A 23,227-nucleotide genomic window follows, 5' to 3' on the forward strand; every position below is an offset into this window, starting at 1 on the left:
TCCACCTTTCATCCAAGGCCAGAGTTTCCTTCCAGAGACCTCTTTCCTCTCTGTCCAAGAGAAAATAATGTTAATAATAGCCGTCATCTATCGGATACTCTGAGCCACGGAGCAGGTACTCCTTGTAAGAACCCTACAAAGTAGAAATTATTCTCAGGTTACAGATGAGAGGCTCAGAGAGGTTGAGTCAATTTCCCAACACTCTACAACTCCTAAGAAGTAGAAACAGTGTTCAAGCCCACAACCATCAGGATGACAAGCCTGGTTTTTTAATCCTTGGGCTCTGTCCCACTCTTAGGGGCCCGGCAAAGTGCCTCTGACCTGCCGCTGTCTTTGGGGAAGCTGTCGCTCCACACAGACGTCTGTTTGCTCACACTTTTTTTCCCCTTAAGAACATCTTTATTGAGATCTAATTCACATGCCAGAAAATTCACATGCCATAGTTCTTAGTATATCCAGAGTTGTGTATCAATCGCCACTATCAGATTCCAGAACATTTTCACGGCTCTGAAAAGAAATCTCATTCCCATGAGCAGTGCTGTCTAGGACTCCCTCATCCCTCCCTCATCCCTATAGTCCCTGGAAACCACTCCTCTACTGTTTGTTTCTATCGATTTGCCTATCTGGACATTGCGTGTAAATGGAATCACACAACCGGAACTTTATTCCTTTTTATGGCCAAATAATACTCCATTGTACAGATTCCCACATATTGTGTATCTGTTCATCAGTGGATGGACATCCAGGTTGTTTTTACTTTTTGGCTGTTGTGAATCATGCTACAAGGGGCATTTGTGTATGGATTTTTGTGTGGACCTATATTTTCAATTCTCTTGGGTATGTACTTAGGAATGGAATTGCTGGAGCATATGGTAAATCTATTTTACCTTTTTGAGAAATTGCTAAACTGTCCTCTATAGCAGTTGGACCATTTTACATTCCCACCAGCAATGTAGGAGGGTTCCAATTTCTCCACATGCTTGTTCCCATTCATCTTTGTTTTAAAGTTTATATTTATTTAATTTGAGAGAGAGAGAGAGAGAGAGAGAGAGTTCATGTAGGAGAGGGGGAGAGAAAGAGGGAGAGAGGAAATCCCAAGCAGTCTCCACACTGTTAGTGCAGAGCCTGATGCGGGGCTCAAACTCATGACCTGCAAGATCATGACCTGAGCCGAAGTCAGACGCTTAACTGACTGAGCCACACAGGTGCCTCACCATCTTCATTGTACCACCCTTGTAGGTGTGAGGTAGTATCCCACTGTGCTTTGGTCTGTATTTCCCTAATGATCAATGATGTTGAGCATCTTTTCATGTGCTTTTTGACCATTTGTATATCTTTTTTGGTGATTGTTCATTGTCTCTTCAAGTCCTTTGCCTGTTTTTAGTGGGGTCATTTGCATGTTTACTATTGGTTTGTAAGAGTTCTTCATATTTCCTGGGTATAAGTCACTTGTCAGATATAGGACTTGGTAATATTTTCTCCCATTTTCTGTTCTGTCTTTCCAACTTCTTATTTTGATGAAATCCAATTTACGTTTTCTTTTGTTGCTATGCTTTTGGGGTATCATTTAAGAAACTGTTGCCCAATGCAAGTCATCAAGATTTACTCCTGTGTTTTCTTCTAAAGGTCGTATAGTTTTAGCTCTCATACATATGTCTTTGATTCATTTTGAGTTAATTTTTGTATTAAGTTGGATTTTGTATTGAGTTAAATTTTGTATATTGGTGTGAGGTAAGGTTACAGTTTCACTCCTTTGCGTATGGATACCCAGTTGTCTCAACACCATTTGTTGAAGAAACTATTCTCATTGAATAGTCTTGACACCCTTACCAAAAGTCAATTGCCATCGATGTATGGGTTTATTTCAGGATTCTCAATCCTATTTCATTGATCTACATGTCTAGCCTCATGCCAATACCACACCGTTTCCTGTAGCTTTGCAATAAGTTTTGAGCCTGGGAAACGTGGGTCCTCCAACTTTGTTTATCTTTTCAAGATTGCTTTGGCTATTGTTCTGGCTATTCAGGGTCACTTGCAGTTCCACATAAATATTAGTATCAGCCTATCCATTTCTGTAAAAAAAAAAAAACAGTTGGAATTTTTATAGGGATTGTATGGGATCTGTAGGTCAATTTGTGAGTACTGCCATCCTAACAATATTAAGTCTTCTGATCCATGAACATGGGATGCCTGCCCATGTCTTTAGGTCTTCTTTAATTTCTTTTAGCAATGATGTATAGTTTTGAGAGCATATTTCTTGTTCTTTATTTGAGTTTCTTTGTAAGTATTTTATCCTTTTTGATACTATTGTAAATAGAATTGTTTTTAAATTTCATTTTCAGACTGTTCGTGTTAGCATATAGAAATACAGTTGACTTTTATAGGTTGATCTTGTATCCTGCACTTAATTGTTCTAATAGATTTTTTTCCTCTGCCCTTTTCATATACGATATCATATCATCTACGAACAGACATAATTTTACTTCTCCTTTTCCAACCCGAATGCCTTTTATTCCTTTTTCTTGCTCAATTTCCCTGGCTAGAATCTCTGACATGAGGGGGAAAGTATCTACTCTTTCACTGTTAAGTGTGATATAGCAGCAAAGTTTTCATAGATGACCTTTACCAGATTGAAGAAGTCCAATTCTATTCCCAGATAGGAATATGTTTTTCATGAAAGAATGTTGTATTTTGTCAAATGATTCTTCTGTGTCTGTTGAGATGATGATGTGGGTTTTATCTTTCACTGCATTCGTATGGTATATTACATTGATGTTCATAAGCTCTTAGTATATGGGTTTGAGAGAAAAGTAGAGCTGTATTTAAACAGTAGGCCTCTAATCCCTGACAGGAGGAGACTGTACACAATGGAATCAGTGACTATTCCTGAAAATATTTGATGTCACACAGTTAACTGCCCCGAGTGCCAAAGCAACAGTTCTCCGATTCATCCCAGACAAAGGACAACCCCCCTCTCTGTCTGAAAACCTCTAGTGATAGGAAACTCACCTTCTAGGACAGACAGAAGTGGCAGGCCTGGGAGCAAACTCGAAGTGTGCCAAACAATTTTTTGACAAGAGTCAGAGCATTCTTCATTGTGTAAGACAGAAACCCCAACTCAAACCAACTTAAGTGAAAGGAGATTCGTTAGAAAGCTATTGGGGTTGTCAAAGAATTGAAGGAAGATCTTCAGGGATCGCGACAGCTCAGGGCTCCCAAGGACTGGAAACGGACAACAGGTCCTGTCATGACTTCCTCTCACCTCCCTGCTTCTCCGTAACTTCCCTGCCAGCTCTAGTCAGAAAAATGCCAGGGAAGGACTCTGATTGGCCTGTCCTGGGTCACATGCCTTCTCTGGAACGATCGCTGTGGTCAGGGGAATGAGTTTTTCTCAATGGCCCCGCTCGGGTTGCGAAGGCTTTTCCCAATGCCAGGGGCAGGAGGCTGTGATGGAGTAGGAGAGAAGTTGCTCCCAGAGGCAAAATCAGTTGCAGGAGGATGGCAAGAAGGATACTGGGCTGACGCCCGCATCATCCTCTTGCCAATCCCTTTTGGGCATCACCCTATGAAGACTCACTCTTCAAGTAGAGATGTGATATGAAAGGAAATTCGAGGAACTCCCTTACCTCCACTGAAACGTCATCAGGTGACTTTATCAAAGAACTGAGCCCTAACACAGAAAAGCTTACAGGGTAGGACCCAAGGCGGCACACGTATTAGTTTTCTAGGGCTGCCATAACCAAGTTCCACAGACTGGGAGGCTTAAGCAACACAGATTTACTTTCTTTTGGTTCTGGAGGCCAGAAGTCCAAGGTTAAGCTGCTGGCAGGGCTTGGTTTCTTCTGAGGCATCTCTCCTTGGCTTACGGACGGCTGCCTGCTTGCTGTGCCCTCACAGGGTCTTTCCTCCGTGTGCACACATGCCTGGTGTCTCTCTGTGTGTCCTAATCTCCTCTTCTTGTAAAGACACCAGTCAGATTGGATTAGGGTCCACCTTAATGGCCTCGTTTTACTTTAGTTACCTCTTTAAAGGCCCTATTTCCAAATATAGTCACATCCTAAGGTATTGGGATTTAGGGCTTCAAGAGATGGATTTGGTGGGGTGTGGGGAGAGGCGCAATGTTATCCACAGAAGGAAGTTAGAAGATATGTAGCAAGGGGTACTTCATGAGATTACTTTTATTTTGGAGCCAGCAAGAGAAACCTGCACTTGAGTTCATGGGTAAGGAGCCAGGTAGCTCAGGACAACCAAGATACCATTTGCAGTCAGAGAGGCCCAGGCAGAAAAGCCAAAAAGCACAAGGGTCAGAGTCGATGGGGCAGAGACAGGTGCCCAGCAGAGAGCCCCTTCCATACTGTGAGGAGAGGCACCCAGGCTGGGACTCCATTCCCTAGCCCCTCTGCATCTATGTGTGCCCACCTGCAGCGGTCAGGATCACGGCAGGAAACGGAAGGCACACTCATACCGGACAAGTATGAAAAATGTAATAATGAGACCATTTACAAGGACGCATGCAGGGCGTAGGGAGAGCAGCAAATGATGGTGCAGTTTCCTGGGGCTGCCAACAGTGGGCAGTGGTTACCACCCTTCAGTCTAAAAGGGCAAGCGGAGGGAATGGGAACACAACTTGGAGGGAGTGACCATATGGAGAGGGCAGTGACAGAAAAGTGGCCTTTAGTAGAAGAACATGGCCAACCTATAGACCTGGTTGGGACTGGGGGAAAGTCCCCAGTCAAAGAGAGACCGGAGGAAATACACACCTTGGCCACACTCTCCGGTTTTTCTGCCAGTGACTTCCTTGACCAAACCCAACTCAAGCAGAAGACCAAAGAGCCCTTTGGTGCAATCCGTACAGGTCCGTCTCCTGGCCACGGAGCAGGATAAAGAAGGCTGGAAGTGGAATGAATAAAGGTGGAAAGTCATTCAGTAAGAGCAGGAAACATATCTGTATGCTACTTGCCTGAGTTCTGACAATGGAATGTGGGCAGAAATGATGGATGCCCCCCCCTTGCTCTAACCCATGAAAACACCCTCCCAATCTTCTATGCTCCCCCCCCCCCCCACCTGCTGGCTGGAGGTCAAGCCCCCATGGCAACCACATGAAGAAGATAATAGTGGTGCCTCCATCGGCCTGAGTCCCCAGATGACTTCGTGGAGCGAGGATCCCCTCCCCACCCTACCAACCAAACTTTGCATGTTAAATGTCTACCATCTTCAACCACTGAGACTCCAGTTTATGTGCCACAGCTAGTGTTACCTTAACTAATACAGTAGAAGCAGATTAATCAGGACTGACTTGCTTAGAAGAGGAGCCGGATTCTGATCTGGGCATGTCCAAGTTACTATAAAGTCAATTGAATGAATTTACATGATCAGAAAGGCACTTCATCAGGCTGAAAATAAAGATGTGGTTGAGCCACAAAGCCTTTGTTTCTGCTCTTTCTTTGGGCACCTGCCGTTGGCTCTAGATCAGATCTTCTGCTTTGTCAAAGGTCCTTTTCTCTTTTTGTGGCTGATCGAGATCCAAGCTGGTGAATCATTCACTCTTCAGCCAGGAAAACATAACATTCTTTATTGCAAATCACTTTAGAGTTTGTGCAAGGCTGGAGTTGGGATGATCTGCTCCAAGGGTTGGAAAGGGCCCTGGATGAAAGCCAGGACCCAGACCCTCTGGCTCCCTTGACACTTCTGATCTTCAGTGGTCCCATCCCTCAAACAGGATCAGATCATCATCCTCATAAGGGATCGTAGGGAGAAAAGTGCTTTGTCAGATGCTTCAGAATCTGTCTGGAGACTTACACACCATGTCCAGCCACCTCCAGCCATCTGCTCCCTGATAATCTATCTACCCTCCATCCCAGGCCACAGGTAGAGAACCTGAGGGTGTCGCTAGCCAGAGTGTGTGACTAAAGGGAAATCCCTTCCTGATAAGCACTGCTGGGATTTCAAGAGCCATACTTAGAACTCTGGGGCTTTCCAGCCAGAGTGCTTTCAGTAAGACACAGTACTTTCTTGAGTTGAGATGTTTAGATGGGCCTGACCTGGAGGGTTGAGGCGTGTTCAGGAGAATTTATGACCTCATTGGCCTTAGCTTGTGGTTCTCGCACAGGCAAAAGAGGCAAACAGAGCTCTGCGTCAATCTGATCATGTCCTCCCAGCCAGCCCACATTATTCATATCCATTAAGATTGCATCTGACTGCACGTAACAGAAACTAATAGAACAGTGTCTAGCTGAAAAAACACTCAGAAAGTCTATCCCACTTTCACGATGGGAACCGCTGGCCAAGGAAAAGGGCTCGGAGAGACAGACTACAGGGGGAAATTGCAGTAAGTGAAAAAGATTTGCTCAGACTTCCCCATTTGTCACATCTCTGACCGCTGAATTTAAAATTGCCCCCCCCCCACTTGACTCTATTGTATTAAAATTGCCCCCCCCCCACACTTGACTCTATTGTATTTTCCTTCCGGGCACTTACCACACCACCTGACATCAGATGCAGTATTTATTGCTTACTTATCTGTCTTCCCTAGTTTCTAGAACAGTGCCTACCTTACAGTAGGTACTCAGTAAATATTTGTTACATAAATGAATACATCATTTCATTTACAGTTTCTCAACAACGGAATGTGGCAAGCAGGATAAAAGATGCCGTTAGCCACTTTACAGATAGGGAAACCGAGGCCCAGAAGGTTGACTTCAGAAAAGCCACCAGAGAACTCAGGTAGCCCCAGTCCTTTTGATTCCTAATCAACCTTCCCCTCCACCACCACTGCCTCCCCGGAAGCAGGGGAGGGGGGAGGTAGAGAGGCTTTTGACACGCCCCAGACTTATGAAAGATCTCATCTGGGCTCTGCTCAAAAATTTGATAAATTACTCAGGGATAAGGTGATAAGAGAAGGAGACCCAACAAAGAGCCTGGGACTAGGGATTTTAGAAGCCAGTGGCCTGAGGGTTGGGAAAGGAAAGGGGACATTATCCCTGAACAGGTAGCTTTTTGGTGCCCTCGATTCCACCCCCACGCCCCCAACCCCCACTATTTGCTCCCAGAGGTGCTGAGCTCCCCATCTGCGGACGTGTTTAATCAAGGGCTGGATGTCCACTTACGGAGTAGACCCGGGCTGGAAATGTGTATTCACACCCGCAGAGAAGGCGGGCTCACGGCAACACAGGATACTGTCAACAGGCAGTGGGCTCCGACACCCGCCCCAAAAAGAGGCCTTGCGCCACCTGGTGGACGGGACTTTAAACTGCAGGCCTTTCCAGGGAGAAAAGCCCACCGCCCGAGTGTCCCCAGAATCCTGGGCCATGAAGACACGATAGAGGCTCTCCCAGTTTCACAAGGACCTGCATTCATTTGTGAGAGCTCAACAAGGCCTCTGCGCTGGGTCAGGCACCAGTAGGCTTCAGAGAGGCCACTGTTACGGGGAGGATTTATTCACGGGACTCAGGGCTTGCTAAGGCATGTCCCTGGGATTGGAGGGAACGCATCCCTCCTAAACTTTATTCCAGATTCCTGGGAAGACAAACTGAGAAGCACTTGGCAGGAGGAGGCTCATTTCTTTGTTCTGCTTGTCTTTGGATTTGGGAGTGACCTTGAATTGTCTTGGCCAGGAAGTAAGGTTTCCCAGTTCTGTTCTGCACGAGAAGCCACCCACCACACACACACACACAAAGTAACAACGATTTAAAAACAAACAAAAAATGCTGGGCGTCTGGGTGGCTCAGCTGGTTAAGGGTTAAGCACCCGACTTCAGCTCAGGTCATGATCTCTCGGTCCGTGAGTTTGAGCCCCACGCCGGGCTCTGTGCCGACAGCTCAGAGCCTGGAGCCTGTTTCAGATTCTGTGTCTCCCGCTGTCTCTGACTCTCCCCCCGTTCATGCTCTCTCTCTGTCTCAAAAATAAATAAACGTTTAAAAAAAATTTTTTTTAAAAACAAAATTTTAGGGGCCCTTGGGTGGCTCAGTCAGTTAAGCATCTGACTTCAGCTCAGGTCATGATCTCACGGTTCATGAGTTCAAGCCCTGCATCAGGCTCTGTGCTGACAGCTCGGAGCCTGGAGCCTGCTTCCGATTCTGTGTCTCCCTTTCCCTGTGCCCCTTCCCCACTCACCTTCTGTCTCTGTCTCTCTCTCTCGCTCCCAAAAATAAACATTAAAAAAATTTTTAAAAAACTCTTTTAAAAGCTTTTGCCCCGTGGACACCATATCCTGAAAGATTCTGTGTACCACAGTGCATATTTTCATTATGTTTATTATCCTCTTGCATCATTATTGTCATCAAAGGCCTTTACAGCCACCAGTGGGAGCCACCGAGGGCCTCAGCCATCAGCATTACCACAGGGCGTTCATTTAATTGAGCAAAAGTGTAGACATTTGAAAGCTCAGTGGGCCAGGGCCGTCCCATCTGAGGGGAGTGCTGGGTTCGTTCAGCCCCCCTAAAACACTGAAGCGGGCTCCGGCTCTGGGCCAGGCTTCCTTCTGCTCTGGGTGGTGACGCCCAGGGGGCCCAAGGGCAGTGGGCGCCCTGCCCCAGGCCAGCGGCTCCTCTCACCACTTCTTCTTTTGGTTTCACTTCAGTTCTGGGGAAAAGGGCATGGTTTTAATTAACCATGCATCCCAAGCCTGGTCCTGGGCGTTAGAGGCCAGCCTGGTTCCCTTGAGGCAGGACAGGCTGCTAAGTCATCCGGTGGGTGAACACTCGAAGGCTCCCTGTGGACTCTAAATAATGATTTTTCCTCACAGCATCCGCCCCGTGATGTGGGGCATGTGCAGTTGGTGCTGTTGGGACCCAGAGGTCCTCATGGGTCAACCACGGGACGGCCCCTCCCTGTCCCCAAAGGCTGTCCCTTCACCCTCATGAGGGTGTCAGCCCCAACCCTGGTCTGCTCTCCTGCCTTAGCAAGCAAGGTTGAACCAAGCACATGACTTGGGGACCCTTTTGCACCCCCCACCCCCCCGCAAGGGATGGGCTTCTGCATTCAGCCCTGCCACTGATTCCCCTGGCCCACCCTCAGCTTATGGTGATCAGAAAGCCCACAGCCCCACCACACACCCAGGCCCCCCAGAAATGGGGCAAACAGAGACAGAAGCCCATAGGATCCTTTTTTTTTTTTTTTAAGTTTATTTATTTAGATGGGGTGCCTGGGTGACTCAGTCAGTTAAGCATCGGACTTTGGCTCAGGTCACGATCTCAGGGTTCGTGGGTTCGAGCCCCTCACATAGGGCTCTGCGCTGACAGCTCAGAGCCTGGAGCCTGTTTGGATTCTGTGAGTTCTGCCTGCGTGCGTTCTCTCTCTCTCTCTCTCTCTCTCTCAAAAATAAACAAACATTAAAACAAAAATTTTTAAGTTTATTTATTTTTGAGAGAGAGAACGCACCCGAGCAGGGGAGGGGCAGAGAGAGAATCCCAAGCAGGCTCCATGCTGTCAACACAGAACCCAACTCAGGTCTCAATCCTGAACCATGAGATCAGACCTGAGCCTAGATCAAGAGTGGGACACTCAACTGACTGAGCCACCTGGGTGCCCCTGAACCTTCTTAGACACCCCCTGTCTGGCACCTCCCGAGCAGAATTCACCCATGCCACTTTGTCCACCACTGTCTCCGGTGGGCATGCCTCTCACTGAACCTCTCCCTGGGGACTGCGACAATGTCTGTGTGAACTTCCCAGAGGCAGGGCCACACTCTCTTCGTATGCCACCAGCATCCCTCCCCCTATCAGCAGTTAACTCACAGTGGTTTTGGAATTTTTAAAAATTTGGTTCATCATTAAAATATTTTTAAAATACGCACATTCTGATTTCAGAACAACATACTTTCTGTATATATATAATTTTGTTAATGTTTATTTTTGAGAGAGAGAGAGAGACAGAGTGCGAGCCAAGGAGGGGAAAAGAGGGAGACACAGAATGTGAAGCAGGCTCCAGGCTCCGAGCTGTCAGCACAGCACCTGACGCGGGGCTCGAACCTACGGACCGCGAGATCATGATCTGAGCCGAGGTCGGACACTTAACCCACCGAGGCACCCAGGCGCCCCAGAACAACATACTTTTTTTTTTTAATGTTTATTTATTTGGGGGGAGGGTGCAAACAGGGGAGGAGTGGAGAGAGGGGGACAGAGGATCTGAAGCAGGCTCTGCACTGACAGGCTGACAGCCGAGAGCCCCACGTGGGGCTGAACTGCGAGATCACGACCTGGGCAGAAGTCAGATGCTCAACTGACCGGGCCACCCGCGTGACCCCAGAACAACATACTTTTTAAACTCTTCCCCCAAATCGTGGAGCTATCCCTGTGGCAGATGAGTCCAGAAGTCCCAATGAGGGGCCAAGCCAGCACAGAGGAGGGGACCGGACTCCTTCTGAGCCAGGAGCACCTTCACGTTCACCGCCAGATGCTGGAGAGTTGGGGGTATGAAGACCTTACTCTGGAAACGTACGTGTTTTCTGTTCAGGTCTACAAAACTTCAGAGAGAACACTTGGGTAGAAAATGTGGATTAACCTCACGGGGAGGGACCAGAGGAAGAAGCCAAGAAAGGTCGTCGCCACTAGGCTCCTCCGCGAGAGATGATGGGTCACCGGCATCGAGGAGCCCGAAGTGCGGCAGAGTCACCAGGGTTGAAGGAAGCGCTAGATGTCGTCACAAACGTACACCGTGTTACATGTCAATCATCCCTCAGTAAAGCCAGGGGGGTTGTGGAATTTCCTTGCGAGGGAAAAAGACTGTTGGCAAGAATCCACATAGCAGAGAAAATGGAGAACAATGGAGCCTGTGCTCCTGGGTTAGTGCGGTAAGTGGTTTGACCGGACGGAGAGAGTGACTGGTGTCATTTATTTCATTAATGAACCTCTTAACACACTCACTTTTGAAATAAATTGTTTATCGGCTGCTGACTTTAATAGTATCTGGCAAAAAAAAGAAAAAGAACAAGACAGACATGGCTGGCTCCTTTTTCAAATCATGAGAATATATTTCCTGCTCTGTAAAATCATTTGTGAGGAAGCCCATTCTGACATGGTTCCAGTGACCCATCACTTTTCAAGAATCCGACTATGGAAGAACTGGATGTAAACCCAGAGCCTCCCCTGACGCCAGGTACACAGCAAGTGCTCCATTGATGCCGGTGGAGGGAAGGGCTGAATGAATCCTTTCATTCCTGTCACCGAGGTGTATGTCCCAGACTAGCGCCTGGGGAGATGGGGAAAGGGTGGAGATCCCCCTCCCCGGGAATGAGTGGAGAGGCCAGGGCTCCGGGCTCCTCCGGGCTCCTCCGGGGTGGTAGACTTCTGCCCAACCCAGGCCCCAGTGGTCCCAGCACTGGGGTGAGATTCATCACCCCCTGGGTGAAGAAGACACAATCACTGGGATGAGCAGCTGTTAACAACCATTAACAAACACATCCGCAGGCGATTGCCAACGGTTCCCTGGAAGAAGTAACCTATGAGACCCCATTAGGAGTCAGCAGGCTGAGCTGGGCTGCGTGTCCTTGAGCAGGTCAGTCCCCCTCTCTGGCCTCAGTTGCCTTTTATCAATAAAAGGAGTCTGGGCACGCTGACTGTGACAGTCTTTCCCAGCCCAGTTGTGTAGTTCTGGGTTAAAGAGGATGAGAAAAGCTATGGGGCATGGGTTCATCCTGGAACAAAGTCAAGGAGATGGAACAGTCTGAAGGAAGATGACAGCGGCCAAGGATTTTCCTACTGAACCTTTTGGACAAGGCCACTTGCCCGGCCTCCTCTGGTGTGGAACTGTCGAGGGCCCCGGAATGGCGGGGGGGGGGGGGGGGAGGGGGGGCGGGGAACTAAGCCAGGACATAAGCCCCGCTCAAGAGTGGTCACAGTTCTGAGGGCTAAAGTCTGAGAATCCTTATCAGCTTCTGCACAGTGATTCAAAGCCAGTTCAGGCTCAGCCAGAAGGGGGATTTCCTGGCCTGCTGGGGGCGAGACGCAGGAGTGGTTTCCTCCTTCCAAGAAAGAAGATGTGACTATAAGAAGTTCTGTTTTCAGCGAAGTGAAAACACTCCCTTCCCTTTCTCCCCCAAACCTTACTGGAGGGATCGCCGGGCAGAGGTTCTGACCCCCTCGGGAGGCCCCAGCCAGTTTCGAGGCAGGGGGAAGGGGGGGGTATGGAGCAGAGAGAAGCTGAACCCATAGCACAGAGGCATTTCCCTGCTTTAGAGCAGCTCTGGGTTTGCAGAGTCCTCTTGGCTAACACGGATTCCGTACTCCTTACAGAGCAGGTGCCCACTAAGCATGTCACAGACGCTGTCTTAGGAAGATTTCCTGCAATGCTAAGAGGTCAGGGCAGGACTAGCCTCTGCATTTTGTGGCTGAGAAGCCTGAGGCTCCAGAGAAATGAAACAACTTGCCCAAGGTCACACGGCAGGTCCAGGAACGGGACATAGGAAACCACAGGTGGAGAGGGAGTGGAGATCTTCACTCGGTCACTGTCACAGAGGCACCAAAGTTCCGAAAACTCGGGAAATGGAGGTTGGGCCAAGTGAAATGAACTGTTCAGCAGAGACGCTGAGGGCAGAGAGGTAGGGCCACGGCCTCTGCTTGAGAAGTGCCCAATACATTCAGAGTCACTAAAACCAACCAACCAACCAAGTAATAGCACTGGGTTTTGGAGACACATCCCAGCTCTGCAAACCTCTGCCTCCATTTCCCCATCTTTACACTTCAGGGGTTTGGAGTGTGAATTGAATGACATAAATTATAGGAAGGACCCTTAGCACAAGGCCTGGCACATAGTAAACACTTAAATGTCAGTTACCATTATTATTACTAAGACTGACAAAACAATACTCCTTTTTCCCAGCCAGGATCAGCCCCCTGAGGTCAGGTTGTCATGAGCTCGTCCCTTTCACAGATGAGGAAACTGAGGTCCAGTAAGGGATCTCCGCTTCCTTCTTCTGTAAGTTGAAGGAATTGGGCTGGATGCTCTCACTCCCAAGCTGGGCAGGCAGCAAGGGGTAGGGCAGAGAGAGGGATCACTCCCTGCACTCCACTGAGCCCCAGGGCTGCCCTACCGAAGAATGATGCCCCCCCCCCCACCATGTCCTGAATGTGAGGCTTCCCAGTTCCCAGCCTCCCAGGTGCCCAGGCAGCTTTGAGGTCAGAGACAACAGCTGTGATCCCTTGAGTGCAAAACCTGCTGGGGATCCCTGCTGCCCTGGGAGGGAGGAGGAGGCCGCCGTGTGGCCAGGTGCCTTCCAGGGAGACTCGGTTGGTACCCAGAATCCACCTGCCCCTCAGGGAGAGACTTGCAGCATCTCCTCGTTGAAATCCAACCTGCCCTGCTCCGGGCTCTCTGGTTGCTCCCTGTCCTGGACGACCTTCCTGGGCGTCTTCAGAAATCTGGAATTTGGGCCCCAGGAGCAAATCAGCCCTTGCCCTAGCCGCAGAGAGTTTCCAGTCCACCCAAGCCCAGCCCTGCTTCCCCTTTTCACCTCGGCCCCTAGGCTATTCACCTGAACAGGAGCTTCTGCCCAGGTTCTTTCTTGATGATGTTCAGCTTATAGTAGTGTCGCAGGGCACGTGACATCTTCTCGTAGGTCATGTTCACCCGGTTCTAGAAGGCAAAGCAGTCCCACGTCACCCTCCGCTCCCTCCCTTGCTCCTTCCTGGCCTTGGTTTCCACACCTGGAAAGGAGCAGGTCCAACTGGACGGTTTCTTAAGCCCCTCAGCCCAGGGTTCTGTGAGGGGTTACAAGAGTTCTCTTGAGTTTGGGAGGAGAAAGGCAGGGGAAGGTCGGAGGACAAATACGGGGCTGGGAACCACGGGGCAGGAGTGAGTCACACATTGCGTTTAAATAGCCAATGTCACAAGTAGTAACAAATAAGTATATATCTAGTTGGAAATGACGACAGCTAGCTCGGTAAGGGGCATATAGTAAGAGTAGCTCCCCACAAGCTGCGCGACTTTAGCCAAGGTATTTCCTTCTTCTCTCTCTGAGGGGTGGGCAGTGCAGAGGAAGGGCAAAGAGGCTGGGTTTGGGGGTCAACATAAAGCAGCTGCGTGACCTCGGGTAAGTTTCTTTACCTCTCTGCATCTGGTTCCCCGGGTTTAAATGAGGATAAGAACATCCATCCCACAGGTTTGTTTGAGGATTAAATTAGCTAATCCATAGAGCACTTAGCACAATGCTTGGCAGGTAGTACACGTTCATGGAATGGAATTGCTGCTCTCTGGGCCTCAGTTTCCCTCCCTGTACTATTTGGGGATTGGACCAGGTAAGCACGCCCGAACTTTAGTCCATTGCATCCTTCCAGCCCCCAGACCACTGAGAGGCAACAAGAGGGGAGCATTGAGCCACACTCTCTGTGTTCAGCCCCCGCTCTGCCATCCACTGCCTGCAAACTCTTGGAAAAACTGCTCTGTGCCTCCATTTCCCCTCTGACGCCTACCTCATGACGTCTCCTGGGAATTAAATGAGTTACTACAGGGAAAGCTCTCAGAGCAGCGCGTAGCAATCAAACGCTATGCCATTTTAAGAAATGCTATCTCCTGTAGATCACCATTATCGCTAATAGTTTTTTTTTAAGGCTCCTTTTTTAGTTAAATGACTTTATTTATAGACAAGGACACTTGCTTTATATCACCAGTGTCAATCAAGAAACTGACATCGTAGTTAAAACTTTTCATCTTCAGGGGCGCCTGGGTGGCTCAGTCGGTTGAGCGTCCGACTTCAGCTCAGGTCACGATCTCGGGGTCCGTGAGTTTGAGCCCCGCGTCAGGCTCTGGGCTGATGGCTCAGAGCCTGGAGCCTGTTTCCGATTCTGTGTCTCCCTCTCTCTCTGCCCCTCCCCCGTTCATGCTCTGTCTCTCTCTGTCTCAAAAATAAATAAATGTTAAAAAAAAATTAAAAAAAACCTTTTCATCTTCATTCTTACTAAAATAAATACTTAATTATTAGATTTGGAGTCAACCACCTAAAGTCGTCTGGCAGGTGCCCTTTTTAGGTATAGGCGTCCCTCACACTGGGAATGCTGGCCCCAGGGGTTCCCAGGCCTTTCCAGCCCTGACGCCTGATGCTCCCGCAGGGCCTGAGACCTGGATCTCTACCCCAGCTGCCCCCCAGAAACCAGTTTCCTCATCTGGCCCAGCCGCCCCGCAGCAGACGTGGCATCACTCATGGAAACATGCTTTGAAGGTCTCATGGGGCGCCTGGGTGGTTCAGTCGGTTAAGCATCTGACTTCAGCTCAGGCCATGATCTAGTGGCCTGTGGGTTCAAGCCCCGCCTCGGGCTCTGTGCTGACAGCTCAGAGCCCGGAGCCTGCTTCAGATTCTGTGTCTCCCTCTCTCTCTGCCCCTCCCCAGCTCACACTCTGTCTCTGTCTCTGTCTCTGTCTCAAAAGTAAATAAACATTAAACAAAATTAAAAAGGTCTCAAGTGCTAAGCAAGTAGAAGGCAAGATCCCTGAACTTCCCCATCCTCAAGAAGTAACTTCCTGTCCCTCAGTCTCTCCTAAAATAAAACCATCCCGACACATCTGGAGCTGCTGGTGAAGCCCCCGTCCATTGAGGACCATCCCTTAGTGCTGATGGGTCCACTCTGACCCCCTACCCTGTCCTCTTCTGGATGTGTGGAGGTCATCCCACCTGGTGGGTGAGGTTTACCTTGTGGTTTCCCCAGAGTCTGGCAAGCCCGTTTGGATCCACAACTCTGAAGATCTTGGCGTTCTTGTCTTCCCACCTGATGTAGGGCTCGTACCTGGTGTCAGAGAGCAGCTGGTACACATAATCCCACAGCAGCCGGCAATCTGCAATAGAGCACAGAAGGTAGGGACAGGGCACTCTCCTGGAGCTGTGAGGACAGGCATTAATTAGTAAGGTGCTTTGGGGCTCATAAGGCCCGGGCCCAGCCATGCGGCAGGATGGTCAAGACGACAATACTACCAGAAACAGCCACTTGTGGGGCGCCTGGGTGGCGCAGTCGGTTAAGCGTCCGACTTCAGCCAGGTCACGATCTCGAGGTCCGTGAGTTCGAGCCCCGCGTCAGGCTCTGGGCTGATGGCTCGGAGCCTGGAGCCTGTTTCCGATTCTGTGTCTCCCTCTCTCTCTCTGCCCCTCCCCTGTTCATGCTGTGTCTCACTCTGTCTCAAAAATAAATAAATGTTAAAAAAAAAAAAAAAGATCAAATACTTGTGTCTCAGTGACCCCCAGTTGTTTTTGATCCAGAAGCCAGGCTCCTGGCGGCAGAGGGAGCCTGGGAACAAAAGCTTAAGTCCCCCTACCTGGGCCACCTGGCTGGGTCATTTCAGGCAGGTTACCTAACCTCTTCCGAGCCACAGTTTCCTTGTAGGGGATGATATGACAATTAAGTAACATAATATATCCCAAACTCCTTAGCACGGTACCTGGTACAGAGTAAGTGCTCAAAGAATGTTAAGCACTATTCTGTAAAAGATCAAATACTTGGGGCGCCTGGGTGGCTCAGTCGGTTAAGCGTCCGACTTCAGCTCAGGTCACGATCTCGCGGTCCGCGAGTTCGAGCCCCGCGTCGGGCTCTGGGCTGATGGCTCGGAGCCTGGAGCCTGTTTCCGATTCTGTTTCTCCCTCTCTCTCTGCCCCTCCCCCGTTCATGCTCTGTCTCTCTCTGTCCCAAAAATAAATAAACGTTGAAAAAAAATTAAAAAAAAAAAAGAATTGGGCTCAGAGAGGGGTTGGACATGTCCCGGGCACGGAGCTCCTCAGCGGCAGGCAGACCAAGGAGTCTAACTGTTAAACCCATCCTGTCAAGCACCCTGGTGAGAGGCCTGGGAAAATCAAACATGCCATCATGGAGAGCAAGCGGCAGAGGGAGCCTGGGAACAAAAGCTTAAGTCCCCCTACCTGGGCCACCTGGCTGGGTCATTTCAGGCAGGTTACCTAACCTCTTCCGAGCCACAGTTTCCTTGTAGGGAGATGATATGACAATTAAGTAACATAATATATCCCAAACTCCTTAGCACGGTGCCTGGTACAGAGTAAGTGCTCAAAGAATGTTAAGCACTATTCTGTAAAAGATCAAATACTTGGGGCACCTGGGTGGCTCAGTCGGTTAAGCGTCCGACTTCAGCTCAGGTCATGATCTCGCGGTCCTCGAGTTCGAGTCCCGCGTCGGGCTCTGGGCTGATGGCTCAGAGCCTGGAGCCTGCTTCCGATTCTGCGTCTCCCTCTCTCTCTGCCCCTCCCCTGTTCATGCTGTGTCTCACTCTGTCTCAAAAATAAATAAATGTTAAAAAAAAAAAAAAGATCAAATACTTGTGTCTCAGTGATCCCCAGTTGTTTTTGATCCAGAAGCCAGGCTCCTGCCCCCTCTGTGGTCGTCTTAGAATAAATGGAGTTACTCTGCCATGGCTAACCAACACACCTTTGGAAAGGCAGCCCGTTTATCTGTCAGTCTGTCTGGCAGCCTGCTAGTCAGCCCTTTAACGATGAATGTAGAAGGGAAGTGTGGCTCTGGAGCCAGACCGCCTGGGTTCACGTCCCAGCTCTGCCACTTATTGCTGTGTGATCGATCGTGGGGGAGCCCCTGAACCTCTCTGTGCCTCATTTTCCTTACCCGTAAAATGGGGCTAATAATACCAGCCTCAAAAAGCCAACGTGGGATTAAATACAAGCCTCAGAATCGCACGTGGCACATAGGAAGCACCCAACCATTTATAGATAGATGAATAAATAAATAAATAAATAAATAGCCAGGGTGGCTTAGTCAGTTGAATGTTCGACCTTGGCCCGGGTCATGATCTCGAGGTTTGTGACTTTGAGCCCCACATCGTTTAAAGGAGAGGAATACTCCCCCGTTTTGCACTGCTGGTGGGAGTGCAAACTGGTGCAGTCACTCTGGAAAACAGTTATGGAGGCTCCTCAAAAAATTAAAAATAGAACTAACCTATGACCCAGCAATAGCACCACCAGGAATTTATCCAAAGGCTACAGGAGTGCTGAGGCATAGGGGCACGTATACCCCAATGTTTACAGCAGCACTTTCAACAATAACCAAATTATGGAAGGAGCCCAAATGTCCATCAAGTGATGAATGGATAAAGAAGATGTGGTGTAGGGGCGCCTGGGTGGCTCGGTCGGTTGGGCTTCCGACTTCGGCTCAGGTCACGATCTTACGGTCCGTGAGTTCGAGCCCCGCGTCAGGCTCTGTGCTGACGGCTCGGAGCCTGGAGCCTGTTTCAGATTCTGTGTCTCCCTCTCTCTCTGCCCCTCCCCTGCTCATGCTCTGTCTCTCTCTGTCTCAAAAATAAAATAAAAACATTAAAAAAAAAAAAAAGAAGATGTGGTGTATATATACAATGGAGTATTACTCGGCAATCAAAAAGAATGAAATCTTGCCATCTGTAGCAATGTGCATGGAACTAGACTGTATTATGCTAAGCGAAATAAGTCAGAGAAACATAAATATTATATGAGTTCACTCATATATGGAATTTAAGAAACTCAACGGGTGAGCATAGGGGAAGGGGAGCAAAAATAAGATAAAAACAGAGAGGGAGGCAAACCGTAAAAGACTCTCAAATACAGAGAACAAACTGAGGGTACCTGGAGGGGTGTTGGGTGGGGGATGGGCTAAATGGGTGATGAGCATTAGGGAGGGCATTTGGGAGGGGCACTGGGTGTTCTCTGTAAGTGATGAATCACTAAATTCTACTCCTGAAATCATCATGACACTATATGTTAACTAACATGGATTTAAATTAAGAAGAAAAAAAGAAATTTCACTGAATATCTAACCAAAAACTAAAATAAAATATGTAGAAAATAAAAAAAAAACAGATTTTAAAAAACAAAAACAAAAAAATAAAGGAGCGGAATACTCACCCATGCCAAGCCCACTGTCTGACTAGGACTGGCTGAACTGGAGACAGGGTGGGCTTGGCAATCCTGGGCAGCCCTGACTGCTGTGGCTAGATTGTGGCCAGTACACAGGACAGTCACCCCGCACTCCAATAGCCCAGCACAGACCCTCTCATCACCCAGCTCAAAACAACCCTCCTCCCTGTCACTCGTAACCCTCTGGGACTTGGCCTCCTCCCTCCTGGCCAGGGGCACACAAGCCTCCTACTCACCAGCGATCCTGCCATCAATGGGAGCCTCCGGCATCATGGGGGAGGAGCAGGCTCCCTCAGCCCTGCAGCTGAGCTCTGAACAGTGAGATACGTTGAGGGAGTCCTCCCTGCCAAGGGGCCACCTGGCCAGGTGGCTCAAGGAGCTGGCAAACCCCAGGTGTGGTGGCTGCTGCAGGAGACCCGTTCGGGGGGCCAATTGAGGTCGCCCAGTCCCCTCTGTAAGCAGATGAGCACCGTTGATTCTGCGGGCCCAGGGCCTCCCCCAGCCCCTCCATGCATGCCTGGGATCCCCGTGGGGCAGCACTCCTAATGCTTTTCGTCTGTCCAGTTCCCAGCTGGAAGGTCAGGGAGGCAATGGAGGACATGGGGGAGGGCCAGACAGCCCAGTGCTAACCCCAGCTCCCAGCAGGCGAGTGACATAATCTCTCAAACCTGTTCCCTCATCTGTAAAGTTGTTTGCAAAGCCAAGGGGTGACAGAGCCACATCCAGAATCCAGGTGCCTTGTATCTCAGTCCTATGTCCTCTCCATCCACCCAACAAATATTTACTGAGAACCTTCTGTGAGCCAGGCATTGTTCTAAACTTCTTGGGGACATATCACTGAACTCAAAACAAGCCCCTGCCCTCATGGAGCTTATATTCTAGCAGTGGGGGAGTGGGAGATTGGAAAGGGAGGGAGATGGTTGAAATAAAAAAGGAAATAGAAAGAGTACACAATGGGGCAGGGGGCGGGGGGCGGGAATAAAGCACTCTAAGGCAGATAGGGAATCCCAGGAAAGATAGAGAGCTACGTGATGGTAAGGGAAGGCCTCACTGACGTGTTAACATCTAACAGACATCTGAAGAAAGTAGAGGAGTGAGCTATGTGGGTATCAAGAGGAGCGAATGCCAGGCAGAGAGAGCAGCGAATGCAAAGGCCCTGAGGCAGGAGTGTCTCTGGTTTGTTCCATGAACATGGAGGCCAGAGTGGCTGAAGCAGCAAGAGCAAAAGGGAGAGGGGCGGGGGAGGACAGCAGAGGGCAGGAGGTCATTGTAAAGACTGTGGCTTTGACTCTGAGTGTGAGGGGAGCCATTGGAAGATTTGGAGCAGAGAAGCGACACGATCTGCCTTATGAATCTCTCTGGCTGCTCTATTGCGGATAGATCATAGGAGGTCAAGAGCAGAGCAAGGAGACCAGTGAGGAGGTTCTCTAGAGGTGATAGAGGCTGGGCCACGGACAGCAGTGGAGGTGTGGGAAATGGTCTGATTCTGGATAGATTTTTTTAAGTTTATTTATTTTTGAGAGAGAGAGAGCAGGGGAGGGGCAGGGGGGGGCGGGTAGTGGGGACAAAGGATCTGAGGAGGACAGCAGACGGCCCGATGCGGGGCTCAAGCTCACGAACCACGAGACCATGCTCTAAGCCAAAGTTGGACACTCAACCAACTGAGCCACCCAGGCACCCCTGGATAGATTTTGAAGGTCGAGTCAACAGGACTTGTTGATGGTTGGGATTCTGTGATTTGGGCAGGAAAGAGAGAAAACAGTCAAAAGTGACATCCAACGTTTTGGCCAGAGCAATTGGGAGCATGAAGCTGTGGTTTGCTGAGACAAGGAAGCCCAGGAGAGGAGCAGGGTTGGGGGGAGGGACAAGAATCAGGTGTTTGCTTTAGGAGCTTTTAGGGTTGAGATGTCCACTGGACATTCCAGGGGAAGTGTGGGGTGCAAACGTCTGGAATTCACAGAGGTCCGGGTATCTGTAGGAATCATCAGTACCAGATGGTATAAACGCCCAATACTACATGAAATTACCTAGGTCTGAGTGCAGATAGAGGAGAGACCCCCTGAGTCTGGGGCTACCCCAACATTTAGAAGTAGGGGAGCAAATGAGAAGCCAAGAGGCCGAGAAGGAGTGACCGTGGGGTGTTCTGGAAGCCAAGGGAAGAGTCTGAGGGGCGGTCATGAGAGGTGACAGTGAATGAGGACCAACATTGGACGCGGACATCCCCACGTTCAGGTCTCTAGAGTCCCTGACAAGGGCAATTTCCACAGGGAGATCGGGAGGAGAGGAAATAGGGACACCAGAAAACAACACTTGGCCAGAGAGGAGAGCAGAGAACTGAGGAGATGGGAGGCTGCAGCCTGGAGGGCTGCCAGGAGGCTCACAGGGGCCAGAGGTGAGGGTTGAGGAGGCAGGGCAGAGGGAAGTGGGGCTCGGCCCACACAGCTGCCTCTTCCATTCCTTTGCCTGGAGGAAGCCCTGCCCTCCCAGAGGTCGACTGAGGGGAGGTCCCAGAGCTCCAAGAAGAGCCTCCCTCACCTTCCAGGAGGGAGGGGCAGCGCTGAGGGGGCATCTTCTGCCTGAAGTCCCCTCCGAAAAAGGGCCCACACACCAGGGCTTGCCGCCGGGTCTTGATGTACTGAAGCAGCTCATACAGGACGTCACCTGGGGGTGGGGGCAGGGGGCAGGTCAGTCACCTGCCTCTCAGGGGGCGTCAGCCACAGCTTCATGCAGACGAGATGAGAGGTGGCAGGATGGAAATGGGTAGGGAAGATGAGAGCCACGGGGAAGGGGAGGGGAAGCGACAGCAGGACAGGACACTGGGGACTCTGCAAACAACAGCCAAACAGCTTCCTGCAGGCCCGCTCTAGCGAGGGGCGCCCCGGGAAACATTTACGGAAAAGGGGACATCCGCCATGCTGGGAGGTGAGCAAGCTCCTCCAACCAGTGCGTCCATCATCCCCCCCCTGGGCCTACCTGGGTCTCTGTCAGCACGTTTTAGAGGGAAGCCAGCGAGTTTCCCTGACCTGAACCAGGTGCACGAAGCCGGAAGTCATCCTTGGTGAGGATGCAGAGGGCTCGGCCGTTCATCTCGAAGCCGTGCTCCCCCGTGCGCTGCAGCGAGTACTCCTGCTCGGCCCAACGCAGCCAGTGCAGCACGTCCTCCCTGCTCCAGAGTGCCGGCTGGATGCCTGCAACCACCGTGAGGACGGGGACTGGGAAAGGGCACAGGGTGGGGGCAAGGGCTCTCCCCTCAATAATCGCTCATGCTTGCACTTCAGGAGTGTCACCTCCGCCGAGAAGCCCACCCTGAACGCTACACCTGAGCAGATGCTCTTCTGTCCTGCCCCCCACTTTGTCACCACGTCCTGTTCTCTTCCTTCCTGGCACCTTACTCTCCTTGTCATTACATTTGACGTACATGTTTAGGTCATTACATTTGACGTACATGTTTAGGTTTGTCATTATGCCTTATGTTTGTGTTCAGTTATTTTTTTTTTTTTAGTTTAGTTTTGAGAGCGTGCGCGAGAGAGCATGAGCAGGGGGAGGGGCAGAGAGAGAGGAGACAGAGAATCCCAAGCAGGCCCCGTGCTGTCAGCACAGAGCCCTATATGGGTCTCGAACTTACAAACAGTGAGATCGTGACCTGAGCTGGAGTCAGGAGTCAGACGCTTAACCGACTGAGCTACCCAGGTGCCCTGTGTTTGCCTATTTTGTTTTTGGTGGCTCCTCCTACCAGCCCAGCCTGCTTTCCAGCTATTAACTCAGCAAATGTTTACTAAGGAACTATTATGTGCCAGGCACTGGGCGGGATGTGCTGGGGCACGTTGTTGTATGTATTCAGCACCCAGGACGGTGCCTGGACCATAGGAAGTGCTCCCTAAACAGGTGTTGACCGATTGCATGTATGATTAAACGGTCCTACAAAGAACGTGTGTTGCCGTTACTGTTTTCCCAATGAGGAAGCTGAGACTCCCAGAGGTTAAGTGACTAGCCTCGGGTGACACAGGTAGCACAAGGTACGGCCGGGCCCAGAATCCAAGTCCGTCTGGCTGCCGCACCCTTCAGCTCTAATGAGCCAGCTCAGGTCTGGGCTTGCTCAGGGAACCGCCCAGCGGACAAGGAAGTCTCCTGCACCCATTTCAGCGTGTGTGTTCTTCTCTCTGGAAATACCCAGACAAGCAGTTGCTTTATTTGATTCCTTCCTATGCTTCTACTCCGCCTGGGTCTATTAGGCAGCCAATGCCAAATATTTACCCCACTAATCTGGGTTGTGTTTAACAAGGCCACATTATGGCTTTCTGGACCCTTGGGACTCTTGCCTTCCTAGGCCCCTTCCTCCCCTAAAAAATATTTAAAATTATATTTTATGACTGCATTGCATAAAGACGAGTGCATCGTGAT

The 23,227-nt window shown here is 49.9% G+C and overlaps 1 protein-coding gene across 7 annotated transcripts in view; it reads right to left on the reverse strand.

The window, feature by feature from the left end:
* Positions 1-4,160: 4,160 nt before the first annotated feature.
* Positions 4,161-23,227, reverse strand: part of ETV7 (ETS variant transcription factor 7) — a 34,000-nt gene continuing 14,933 nt past the window's right edge. For 4 of the 7 annotated variants that reach the window (XM_045057451.1, XM_045057454.1, XM_045057453.1 and 1 more), the window contains 6 exons: positions 21,850-22,014; positions 21,362-21,487; positions 19,063-19,278; positions 15,620-15,762; positions 13,469-13,569; positions 4,161-4,890 (listed from right to left, as the gene is read on the reverse strand). In XM_045057451.1, coding sequence (XP_044913386.1) covers positions 4,500-4,890; positions 13,469-13,569; positions 15,620-15,762; positions 19,063-19,278; positions 21,362-21,487; positions 21,850-22,014 — 1,142 coding nt within the window. In that variant the 3' untranslated portion in view covers positions 4,161-4,499. Of the gene's footprint in view, positions 4,891-10,099; positions 10,705-10,858; positions 13,356-13,468; positions 13,570-15,619; positions 15,763-19,062; positions 19,279-21,361; positions 21,488-21,849; positions 22,015-23,227 lie in introns of those variants that run through there. The other 3 variants (XM_045057456.1, XM_045057457.1, XM_045057455.1) reach the window with 3 other exon arrangements.

This window comes from Felis catus, chromosome B2 (genome assembly GCF_018350175.1).
Source record: "Felis catus isolate Fca126 chromosome B2, F.catus_Fca126_mat1.0, whole genome shotgun sequence".
Classification (NCBI taxonomy): Eukaryota; Metazoa; Chordata; class Mammalia; order Carnivora; family Felidae; genus Felis; species Felis catus.